The sequence below is a fragment of the Brachionichthys hirsutus genome, chromosome 24, assembly GCF_040956055.1.
Source record: "Brachionichthys hirsutus isolate HB-005 chromosome 24, CSIRO-AGI_Bhir_v1, whole genome shotgun sequence".
Classification (NCBI taxonomy): domain Eukaryota; kingdom Metazoa; phylum Chordata; class Actinopteri; order Lophiiformes; family Brachionichthyidae; genus Brachionichthys; species Brachionichthys hirsutus.
Window position 1 is genome coordinate 306,638 of NC_090920.1, and position 12,799 is coordinate 319,436.

Here is a 12,799-nt window from a genome sequence, read left to right on the forward strand (position 1 = left end):
ATATGCGACTAAAGCAGTTTATTTTCAGTAGAAGTATCATAATGATGCGCCGCGTATTAATCCGATAGAGAGGAACAAGTATCTGGGTCTATTTTATACAAAAGTTCAAAAATATCGGGGAAAAAGAGGAAGAAAACAAGACAAATCCTCATTTGTCTCTGCAAAGCTGTTCTCTGCAAAAACAACTTAAGGGGGTAAAACCTCCAGATCAGCTGTGATGCAGTTTTAGTCCCGCCCCCCGTGTTCTCGATTCAACAGAAACTAGCGCAGCATGGGTCGCCATCTTGGCTCAAAGCAGGCTCACTGTCTTCCGGAACAGCTGAGTCCGGAGCCACAGATTCCAGCCAGTTTCCGAGCTCAAGCTCCCAAATGAAAGACGTCGCCACGCCCATTTCCTTGGCGAGCCACGTCATTGGTCCTTCTTGCTGCCCAACCTCCACACATCTTTGGGTATATTGGTTTATGATGATGTCAGCTGCTGCAATGCCCGCCCCTTGTACGCTTGTGATTGGTCGCTTGGCCAGGTTAAAACTGTTTCGTTTTTTTATTGGCTCAAAAGTACAGAATAGTTAAATCCGGGGCTTCGTGTTTTAGAATGTTTAGCAACATTTGCGGAAACGTTACCGTCAAAATAAACACGTCGATACGCGCGTGACGTCACACATATTTTTGAAATAAAAAAAATAATGATTTAAAAATAGCTGTCATTATGATTTGGCTTTCGTTCATGGTACTGTGTGGCACAAAATCTCGTGAGAAATACTTAGCAGCTGAATATTTTATTTTAAGATGACAACAGGAAGTGATTTAGCTTCGTGGCGCTAGCTGGGTATCGCGTTGTTGTCCGTTAAGCGACTGCGTGTTCCGGAATAGCGTCGCCCGGGCAATTTGCCTGATCATAAACCGACATCTGCCTTCTCAGCTGGCAGATGTTAGTGCGAACTAGTTGCTTAGTGCTCGGTGAGTAGCAAACAAAGGTCTGCAGAGCTTGCTAGCATTATTTACATTCCTCAGTAAAGTTTGGAGCTTTGTTTTTGGTAAACTTCTGTTTCACTGAAGTTAAACTTCTGCCAATCACCTGCACGTCCTCTCTCAACAGGTAAGGTTCTACATGTCCATGTCGTATTTTTCCATGCTCGTCAGGGGTCAGCAGAATAAAGACTAAATTAAAATATCTGACTTTGTATCTTGACTTAAAGACATAAAAATAAAACATTTGTTCTGACTTAAGTTCAGTATCCTGACATTGTTTACAGAATTTGGTGTGACCCAAATCTTCTTCCATGTTCCACATTTGTGCACGTTGCAGCGAGTTGCCTAAATGAAAGTCTTGCTTCAAAGGGAACAGCAGAGTACAAGAGTCCTTAAAATAAAAAAAAAACGGTTGTATTTAAGGTGAAGGGGGTTATCGTCTGCCCAGAGGGCGGGGCAGGCAATCAATATTTTTTGGTATATAGTTCCATAGAACTAAACCTCCCATGGCAAAGGTCACCAGTGAGCAGAACAGAGAATCGGGGGGCTCATAAGGTTGAACATGCGACTAAAGTATGGGTTTGTTCCTCCACAACAGAACCTGTCCTCCACGATGTGGGTTTCCGTCGTGTTCTTCCTGCTGTGGACGGGGTCGGGACGGTGCGCTGAGATTAACACGCCGGACCTCATTGACTACACGGCTGCTGACTTCCATGACAAGCTGCACTCTGGGAGGATGATGTTTGTCTTCTTCCAGCATCGAGGTACTGAGTTCGGCTCGCATTCCCCCCGCATCTCAGCCATTTCAAACTTTTCGCTGAACGCTTTGTGATTTTGACCCACTAACCTTACGACCTGTTGCCTCTCAGTCTCTCCCACCATCGCTCTCTTCTTGGTGGAGTTGGAAAAGTCTGCTGCCGCGCTGGAGGATTTTGGGGTACTGGTTGGCAAGGTAGCAATAATTCCTCCACCGCTTTTGTGCTGCGTCTGACACAGAAGTCGTAGGAGGCCTCTTTTTGATCTTTCTGCTCAGGTCAACTGCAATAAAGAGAAGGTTCCTGCGTACTGCACAGAGCAGAAGATGCCTCACTCAGCTTTTCTGTTCCGGTGGGTCATGGAGAGAAAGAGTTGCTGGTGGCCGGGAAATAAATAAAAGGGCAACCAGCGATGAGAGCAAATGAAATGAATTTCTCTCTGACTATCATCTCCTCCTTCTTCCAGGGACGGTAAAGAGTTCTTGAATTTTGACTTGGACACAGTGTTTGATGTCAACTCCATTGTGTCAGAAGTTCTGTTGTAAGTACTTTCCCGTTTATTAATTATTATTTTTTTAGTCAAGTCTAAATGTGTTGTATTTTTTATTTTAAATTGCAACTGTTTTAGAGTAAAACACTGAATCCTGTTAACTTTAAGTCTTTTCTAATAAATCAGGCTATTCCGGGCTGAGATCATTTCAGCCTCAAGGCCTCTAATAGCTGGCTTGAACAACTAAAACCTTGTGAGGCTCAGAAAGCGCTAGCTCCTCTGTCGTTCATTTCCAGTGCCATTCTCCGGGAGGAGGTCAAGTACGTGCACACGGATACTGACCTGCTGATCGTGGAGAAGGCAGCCAGAGGGGGAAAGGACATTGTGCTGGGCTACGTCAGCAGCCTGGGGACACGAGGTATGAGAGAGATCGCCGAGTGTAATCCTGATTGACCAGTATATCAATTCAATGAATAGTTTTGGGTCTGCTGATTGTATTACTGAAGAGCACAGGTCCTTGATGGAGACGGCATATGTTTATGGCTCCAAATACCAGTTTATCCTCATAACTGGAGGCCCGGTTTTGAAGAACCTAGGGTAGGTTCTTCTACATTTTACCTCGGCACAGCAACAACAATGGTTGCGTGGTTCCCCTTTTTTTAATTCTTAAACTGTCCCCGTGTGTCTTCCAGCGTTGACGAGGCCTCGTTCTCGTCCAGAGTCTGGTTCCTGCACTGTAAAGATCAACCGGTGGCCTCTAAACACTGCCAGATGTCACTCATGATAAAACCTCTGTCCACCCTCAGACTCCACTCCTTCCTGCAGCTCATGGAGGCTCCACTAGTGGTCAGTAGAACAGACGGCACTAAATGTCTCCGGCCGAAAACAGTGAACAGCTTTTTTCTCTCCACTGCTAGTCTGAGGTTTACGATGACCCCTCCTCGGTCCAGCCCCCTCCGTTCCCATATCAGCAGACCCCCCAGGTCTTTATCTTCTCTCAGCCCGAAACTGCACACCTGGACCTGAACACAGCCACCACTCTGGCCTGGAAGCTCCGCGGCCTTGCACTGCTGGTGCTTGTTCACAGGTGCTCCATCTGTATTTCACATTGTTCTGGATACTGCATTATTCTTTTTTTTAAATTTGTGCATTCTTCCCTTGCACAACAGCAAACATCTATTTTTATGAAGGTCTCGTTGTGTGTGTGTGTGTGTGTGTGTGTGTGTTTGCGTTCTCAGGGAGAGCCCTGCAGTAAAGACCCTCAGTGAATATAATGCAGCTTACAGGCTTCCTGAGATGGTATGGTGGTCATAACTAAAGACGCAAAATGTAATTACACATTGTTGTTACCAAGCTGCGTCACCCTTTTTTGTGTTTGCATGCTGTCAGAGCTCAGAGGTGACGTATTTGACCTTGCACAGTCTCGATGAGCTGTTGGAGCTCTTTGTGTTGGAAGAAGGCAAGAAACAGTCTGAAGAGGAGGATGATCTGAATTTCGAGAGGGAGGAGATACTTCTCGGTAACTAGATGTTTGATGGGGAAATGAAAAGAATCGGCTAGATCATGAGTCTGAACGGAGGGGGAAGATGTGAGTCTGTCTGTATTGCAGACAAGCTGGACGATGAAATTGCTGCGTCTGTCTTTGAAAACCGACTCAAGACGCTGGACATGGACTCGGTCATCGAGCTAACCTCTGATAGCTTTCACAGCACTGTTGCTCAAAGCCGCCTCACAGTGGCGCTCTTCTACTTCAAGTGTAAGAAATATACACTCTATGCAGGGGGAGGGGGGGGGGGGGGAATTAATCAAACGGTAGAATGACGATGGAAGGAGTTATTTGTAGTTTCTATTTTCACCACCAGGGGATGCTGTTTCCACCACCTTCATGAAGTCCTACACTGAAGTTGCAGAGCGACTCGCAGGTAAATCCTTCAGGCAGGATGTTGCGAGTCTTGCGCTCGTCTAGATTGTTCTTTATTTATTTGTTAATATATAATCACAAGGGAATATACATATATGAATGTCTCTGTTCCTTTAATGCGAAATTCCATTATGTAGTTGTGATTTATTGTTGATTAAATATTTGTGGGCGGAGTTCCTCGTGAGTGGAAGATTGGCAGGCTGATTGATTTTGTTGGATTTTAACTGCCTAGTTTTTTTTTACGCATACCTGATTGAGTCATCTCTTTAGATTCCAAAGTCCAGATGAGTGTTGTCAACTGTGGAGATTGGACCGACCTTTGTGCAGCTCAGACAGGCAGCTCGGTCCCGATCCCTTTTCAGCCAATGACATCCTTCCCTACCGTATTGCTGCTCCGCCCCCAGGAGTCGGCGCAGTACTACAGAGGCATGTTGGATGCCGCGGCGCTGCATCGCTTCATCCTCCTGTGAGATGTTTAAATGTCCTTGGCATGACTTTGAAATCAAGATTGTATGCGGTTGACCTCAAAACGACTTTAAGACCTTAAGTTTATCTTTACCAAACGTAACACAGGAAACAGTGTGAGAACAACCACATGTCATAAATCAGTGTTGTGGGAACTTTATAAATGTTGCAGCTCTGTGTTTGTTTGTTTATGTGATTGTCAACCAGGAACCTCCAACCATCTCCTGTGCTGCTGTCCACACAAGAGGAATTGACATCATTCCTTCAGGAGGTGCCTTCCCCTGAACTAGCTCGCCATAAGCCTGAAAGGGTTGTGGGGCTGTTTGAGACACAATCACACACAGGTAGGATGCTTTGGTACACTTTCTGTCTGTTTTTCCCTTCTGTGTTCGACTATCTGGCTCCGCTCGGATGACTAAAGGAGACTCAAAGAGAGCTTCTATAACTTTCATCTCTCAGTGGTGCGAGAGAAGGCATGAAGGCCTGTCCGGATACTGTCCTCTGTCAGTGACATCACACGAGGGTGCGTTCTCTGTCTTTGGCAGGTGTATCACTGTTCAATGAAGCCGCAGAGTCCCTGAGAGGAGAGGTGCTGACTGGACTGCTGACGGATGAGCTGGCAAAGAAATGGTAACTGCATTAAGCTCTGACTCATCATTCCTGTGTCAAGGATGTCTCCAACAGCCGTCTTTGATTTCTTCTCCTAAGCATCCATTTTAAAATAAAGCATGAAATATGACAACCCATCTCGTATAACTCTCAAAATGAGTGTTTCCAGCGGTGTTTAAAGGCACCGTGAGGATAATCGATCATGTTTCTTTGGGGGTTAAAAGGTTAGAACCGGCTACATTGATGACCCTCGGTGAATATTTGCATTGTGTGTTTGCCGTGCAGGGCAGCAGAGCACTCTCTGGATCTTCCTGCAGTGTTTGTGTTTCCGTCTTGGAGGACAGACACTTATCCGTCCACACTGTCTGTAGCCACGTCTGCTGATGAGCTGCTCTCAGATATTAACGCCGCACTGCTGCATCCTCTGGTGAAACAAACTACATCTTCATGTTTGCAATGAGAAAAAAAAAGAGATTCCCAGAGAGATTTTGGAGACTGCTGCTTTTTTGAGTTGTATCTGTTGATGTAAAGATAAATAATTGGAGTATAATAATCAGGGTTGAGGAACTGGAATATATTCTCACTGTATTCTGGGTCACTTTGTATGTCAATGGTGGCATTGTCCTCTTGGTGGCGCTGCTGTCTTGTTTTTCATCAGGACTGGCCTTAGTGTGATTTTAAAGTCCAGTTAAAAGCGCAAATTCCTAATTATAAAAAAATATTTAGGAGCTGTAAGAACGTGGTTTTTCTACTTGTAGTTATTTATTAGTTTAGCCTTCCATTATAAGATCTATAATAAATCACAGTAGTTACTTTCATGCTTTACAGCTGTGACTTGCATTCTTCTGCGTCTCAAATTGTCTTCCCTGTCGTCCGTTTTATCCGCAGCCCGAGCTGACGGTGGAAAACCTGCCCTCCTTCTTGGCGATAGGTAAAGCTCTTGTCATCCTCTTTGTAGGCGAAGAGGAGGATGAGGTCGGCTTGAGGCAGAACCAGGCTCTGGTGGGGGAGATGAGACGGCTGGTGGAGGTGGGCGGGGAGCGAATGAGCCGATACCTGGCCTGCTGGATCCACCTGTACGAACAGCTGTCCATTGCTCCACCCATCTATCCCGCACAAAGACAAAAGCGCCACTGCCTACTGATCAGTTGCTTTTATTTGTTGCTGTCTGTGTTCCAGTGGCCGTACTCCAGCTGGTATGTCAGTCCTGGGGTCATACCTGGGTTCCATGCCCCCGCTTCCTGCACTGGTCCTCGCCCACTTGCCCAATGGAAGTGAAATCTATCAGTATTCCCCCAACACCCCGATAGAGGCGCCCTCTGTTGTGCAGTGGCTGCAGAGGGTTGAGGATGGGACTGAATCAGCAGCGGGTAATCTATAATAAAAATTTATGGGAGCCTGTATCTAGATTTTCCCGGATGATACCATAAACGGATCAGCCATAATAATTTAAATTTGCTCTCTGGTTTCTGTTTGTATTTTGAACAAGATTATATTTTTTACAATGCAATTTGCAAAGTCAGCAAATGGTTGATCGTGCAGCAACAGAAGCAGAGCGGATTTGCACAAGGCCTTTGCAATGAAGGGGGCATCCTGTCCCGAGCAGAGGGGGCCGCCACAATGCTCCCAGCAGTGGCGATCACGCTCCTCTCTGCAGCGACTGCCAGCTTCACATGCAGTGATGAGATGATCGCCTGCAGTGATGCCTTCCCGTCTCACTGCAAGGTTACCTTTCCAGCTGGGCGACTCCGGTCAGCACAGAATCTGCTGAGATAGATTTTCAGATACACTTTATATTGCAGTATTAAAAGGAGGGGATGACTCTTATGCGACATAAGTAAATCTTCCCTATGCACTATAGAGTTTGGTTTATTTTTGATTGCTATTCGATCATTTTAAGTCATTTAATTTGAACGATAACGAAAAGCAGAAGTCAACAAAAATAGTCTGTTAAACCTGAGCAAGGATATGTAGGAAGTTACATTATCAAGAGATGTGACATATTTATGGAGGCTTATAGTCATGTAGAACAGAAACTAGCTGATAATGTCAGCCCTGCCATACTGAGCCACTCCCTTGACGTATATTGCTAATATATGTAGAGGTTAAAGGAATATGGCACCAGTTTAAAAAGATCATGTGGGAATATCAGACAGGTCTGTTGACAAAACGGCAACATGTTCAAACTTGTTCCCTTCCTGTCTGAGGAATGTGAACTTACGAGGCTTTGTGTTACACAGCAGCACGTGTGCTGAATGTAAAAGGGTTGTTGCTCTAAACCTCGACATTAGCATTTGACTTTTTGGAACCCTGCTGTTGGCATCGGTGATGCGTATGAAGCCGGTCTCGCTGTAACTTGTCTAACTTTATCCGAACCAACGGACTGTCCTCCAACACATTCCATTCATTCTCCACAGGAAAACAGAGACCTTTGGCTTCAGGGCGGCAGAATGATTTTCAGCTTTCAGATTTTACTCTCTTGGGCGAGTTTTATTCATTCAAACTAACATTGAGTGAATAAAACTCAAATCGGAACAAATGCATACACCTCCCTATTAAAAGAAAGAATAACGTATCTATCCTTTTCCTTTTAGGGATGTTGGGCAACGATAGCTGGCCTCCTGCTGCTGAGTTTTATGACTTCCTGAAAATCATGGACATGTATGAAAGTCCTGATGTGGCAGAGAAGGAGAAAGTATGGAGCAAAGAGTCCAGTATGAAAGAAAAGATGGTGGAAGAAAGCACTGCCGGTTACTCATCTCCTGACAAGAAGCAATACATTCACTCTGAATTGTAATGAAATGCCATCAATGCTATTAAACATGATTATGTATTGATTGAGCGGAAGTCTTAATTATTATTCTAGACATGAGATTCTTAAATTCATAATCTAAAACATTGTGGGTTGGAAAGGCTTGTAAAAAAGCGTTTAAACTGCAATATTTTCTGTCTGTGTGAAATATGTTTATGTCCTAAAATTATTTTTCAACTATTCTCATTGGCACACTGGGTGCAATACAATAAATGCTTTCTAGATTTTTCTGGAACACTGTTTTCTCTTCTCAACCTGTTTTCTTATATGAACAAATTGTCAGATGCAGTCAGGTTTATTCTAATTTTACTAGGTTAACTGATGATGGCCAGATTATTTTACCACGCCCAAAGACAAATGCTTTGAAGAGGACGGCTGTTTATTGTGCCATCAAGCTTTGGAATAATTGCCCACTGGACGTACGAGAATTTAATAGCAAAGTATCTTAAGTACCACCTAAGGATGCACTATTTAAATATGTGAGTATGGAATTAAAGACCTAATGTATGAATGTAATGACATGTTAAGCGTGAAAGAGTGAGAAAACAAGAACATCTTTGAAAGCTTTCATTAAATTAATTTACTATCAGAGTTGTAACGTTATAATGAGTGCAGGCTAAGAAAGCCTGAAATTATCCAAAATATCAGAGATATCTGATGGAATGAATTTATTGGGTTATCCCGAACAAGTGAAACAGCGCCCCCTCTGATTGTAACAGCTTGTGAACGCTAGTTTACGCGGAGAAAGACGGTATTGCAGCCATATCAAAGGCAACCAATGAGAAGCCAGGTTAATTTTTTTAAGGAACGTTTTCAAATATGGACGCGTCATGCCTCTGCGAAACCGTTCTTGGACGGGCCTGGGGTAAATACATTTTTAGTTTGAATCCTTTCAACAAATAAAAAATGAAATAATTGCTGTGAAAGGGTGTAGGTGGTTCCAGTGTTGCTAATGCTATTAGCTACAAGGTTCTGTTTTTTGTTAAAGGTTGAGCTAATTTGCATGGTGCCACGAAGAGAACCTGAACGCCATCATTAAATATAACAGCCTAAGAAACGAAGAGAAGCTGAGTGGACGTGGACTTCAAGTACCGTGAGTCAGACACACCTGCTACCTGTCTGCTGTTTGCTAGCTACGCATGGCTAGCTTTACTAGCTGTTTTTCTGTTGTCCTGCGTGACTTTAAATCTTCTATGTTCATATTAATAGCATGAAATGAAGCGGACTGTTAATGTTGGTGTCTACCTGGATACAGAGTGAGACAACCGGCTGGACTACAAATGATTTACTGTCATCTCGTTGTCATTTCCGTGAAATGCACATCCGGGTTACTGATCCCGGAAGTCAGCCATTTGTACGTCGAAGCCTTTGTTTACGTTTGTAATCGGCTGTCAAGGGGTTATTACGAGTTTACAGGCTTTACCAACAAAGCAAGCTTATTCGAATCATTGACAATCGTACAGTGTGATCAGCTGCTGATGTCGAATATCTTGGTGGTATTTTGTTGCAGTGAAGACAATTATCCCTTTTAAAATGATTCCTAACTATGGCACTGAATTTGCTAATGAAACACACGCATCTATACAGTTTTGTTGCATACCAGGAGGCTGAGTTTATTTTTTGTTTTTCAATAACAATAACTTAATTTTCGGAGGAGCCCGAGCTGCATCCTATCCGGATGCCTGAACCACCTGAACTGGCTTTTTATAGTGAAGTAGCAGTGACTCTAAAATCAAAGAACTCAAATGTGGTTTCGAGGTTTGTGCGCCTTTGTGATCTTCAGAGCTGCGTTGTCCAGAGCAATAACCTTTGGTTGAGTTTTCCAAGGCAGATCTTCTTCTATATTTGCAGCTATTTGAGGCAAACCAAAGTCAGGACATGACGTATATTCAGATAATGGTCTGTCTGCTCCGATTACTGATTACTGTGGAAACGCTCTGTGAATCTACAGATTTTTTGATGACTGATGACAAATTGTACCCTGCCAAGTTCCTAATCTGGTTATGACCTCAAATGGAAGCATGCGTACAGATGGTGGTGGTGTGTGCGTGTGTGTGTGTGGGGGGGGGGGGGGGGGGGGTTGTTATCCCTTGTCTTGAAGTTTGGCAGTGAAATGGCCCGCAGTCTTTCCCTCAGACTTCATACATCCCAAAAACCCTCCACCACGAACCTACCGGTAATCTAGGTAACAAATGTGCAGTGAACAATATTCATGTCTTTATTCTAATGACCTTTCACCTGCAGCTCAAGGTGTAAGAAAGAGAGTGAAATAATTGCATTTGCTTCTTCCTGGAAAAAGCCTGAGTGAACATAATCAATCAGTAGAGAAATTATATGCCGTGGATCAATGTAACTAGGTTGGAGTCCGATCTTCGTTCTGAGTAACGTGTCGGCTACAACATCAACGTTAGCAGAGGATGTTTATTATTCAGTTTTTTGAGAGGTAATGTGCGCACGCACACACACACACACATAGATATTATTATATAATATGTGTTTGTTTATTCATCAGGTGATATAAATTTTCACTACAAAGACTCATTCCCAAGGCCAATTTAATATAATTGCGTAAACGCATTTAAAACAACCTTCGAACTTGTGCAATACTGACCACAACGACGGGTTTCTGCCATCTGTGCAGCAGTTACTCAGGAGATGACGTGATAGTCGAGAACAAGTCAGCGCAGAGGGACTGGCGCGAATACAAAGCCGTGCAATCACAGAGGCTTGATGGTATAATGGCATGCAGATTGCAGACGGGTGAGTGGAGGAAGACAAAAGCTAACAGGTGATGGGAGGATCATGAAGTTGGAAGAAAAACAACATATAAATCTCAACAAAATAAAATATTCAACCCCTAATGATGTGTCTATGCAGAGACTCTTTTGCGTGTTTCTCAAGGGCAACCGCCTTCAGTTGTACGGAAATTCTGGGATAACAACGGGCATTAAAGTTTTCCACACAACAGTATCTGTAAACGTCTGGGGCGTAGCTTTACGGCTGCCAAAGCCTGACTGCATTTCCACATGACGACACATACAAATAGTTCTAACAGCCATACAGTTAAGTAGTATAATACACAGTCATTAGGATTTGTCTGTGGAACATTACAACACATTAACACGCCGAGATCAGAGCGAATTACTCCTTTATCACGCACTAGGAAACACATTGATAAGGAATAGTGATTCATTTTGAAGCCGGTAGCTGACAGCAAGTGGTTTCAACTCTTTTTCATTTCTAATCTGTGCCAGATCGTCATGTTGCCTCAATTCTAGCAGATTTATCTGAAACTTTCAAAACGTGGTGACTATTTTCTTTTTTTTGTTGTTTGGGAAAATGAGCATTGGTTTTAAATTACAGAGCAAAGTCCTTTCTGAGTCTTTAACACTTAAACCAAGGCCTCGACGAACTGTCTACTCCGTCTCAATCGGGTGCTAATGTGTGATGGAAAAAACCCTCGTTACTGTGCTGCGAATCGGACTTTCATTAAGTTATCACTTTCAGAGTGGAAACTCTGACATACGCCTAAAAGTCATAGGGAAAGAATGAAGATGAGGCTTTAAACACTCAATTTAAACCCTAATAATCCTTAATAGTTCATGAAGTTTAATGACTTTTTTTAGTCTGCCTCTCCTTAACATGAAGCTGAGCAGAAGTTCCGATAATTAGGAATAGGTGCGATCACCAATTTGAATGTACAAAATCTGCATTTGATGCAATGACGTTTTATTTTAGGTTTCGACAAAGCTTTCGGGCTTTTTAAATCGTTTGCCCGTTGTCTAACTGTCTGCAGCATCTACATGCATTCAGCCAGCAAATGTAATTCATTCCCCAGTGCAGTCTAAATGAGCAGCCATGAATGCTGAGACTGAACCTGTTTCATGAGGAACCTGCGCACACAGATACTGTAATTACACAGGATGCAGACTTGTTGCAGTTTTGCTCCAGCCGCACCCGTGACTCATGAGATATGAAAGAACTACAGAGAATGCAGATGACCCAGTGAAAGGGTTTAGCATTTTACGTGCATGTGTGTGTGTCTGGACATCTAGCAGGCTTTTGTTGAGTTTACGGCACCATGCTGGGAAGAGAAACACAATAGCCTGCCCTGGACGAATAAATCAGTGTTTTGTTTGAGTGTGAGGGAGATTTAGGCGGACGGGAAAACACATCTGGATAAGTCTTCTCATCATTTTCTGCATTTTCTTTTCTTGTGGTATATGACAAGAAAAACACGGCTGGTCCCAATATTTTACGCATTAGTGAAGACATGTGGTTAGTTTGTGTATAGCAATACATTTGTATTTTATTGTTGGAACTTATTTAGGGTTAGGGACTGGGGGATATTTATTTTCCATTACTTCAGTCTCTCTCTACTAGTGGCTGAAGCTTTCAGACCAAAACCTTGAATGATGGATGGTTCCTCTTTTTCCATCTCTCGTCTCCTTCATTGTCCTTTTTGTAAACGGCCGCTGCGTTAAAGTGCTGTGGCTCCTAGAGGATGTTGCCTTTTACCTACGCTGTAGAGTTAAAGAAATAGAAGAGGTGAAGTGTTTAGTAGTCCTGTTTCTCTGGGACGAATCCAGAGTCTATCCCGTTCAAGCATCCTTGACCTCTGGTCTTCCTGCAGAATTGATGTGATCTGACAAATTTGGTATCTTTTATTGTAGTTTTTCCAAGTTCATCTCCGAATGACTGATATTTCTCCTCCAGCTGCAACGAAATACGACGAATTAAAGATTCACACTTGGAGCTTTCCAATTTATGCATAG

General features: G+C 43.3%; 1 protein-coding gene across 1 annotated transcript; it reads left to right on the forward strand.

Moving 5' to 3' along the window:
* Window positions 1–1,585: 1,585 nt before the first annotated feature.
* On the forward strand, window positions 1,586–8,212 carry txndc16 (thioredoxin domain containing 16). The gene is made up of 19 exons (XM_068756311.1): window positions 1,586–1,736; window positions 1,842–1,924; window positions 2,006–2,079; window positions 2,194–2,268; window positions 2,514–2,635; window positions 2,724–2,814; window positions 2,910–3,063; window positions 3,135–3,304; window positions 3,456–3,516; window positions 3,607–3,736; window positions 3,827–3,973; window positions 4,080–4,139; window positions 4,409–4,604; window positions 4,811–4,947; window positions 5,149–5,233; window positions 5,498–5,639; window positions 6,101–6,288; window positions 6,392–6,582; window positions 7,807–8,212. The coding sequence occupies exons 1-19, from the start codon at window positions 1,586–1,588 to the stop codon at window positions 8,007–8,009; spliced, it is 2,460 nt and encodes an 819-aa protein (XP_068612412.1). The 3' UTR covers window positions 8,010–8,212.
* The last annotated feature ends 4,587 nt before the right edge of the window (window positions 8,213–12,799 follow it).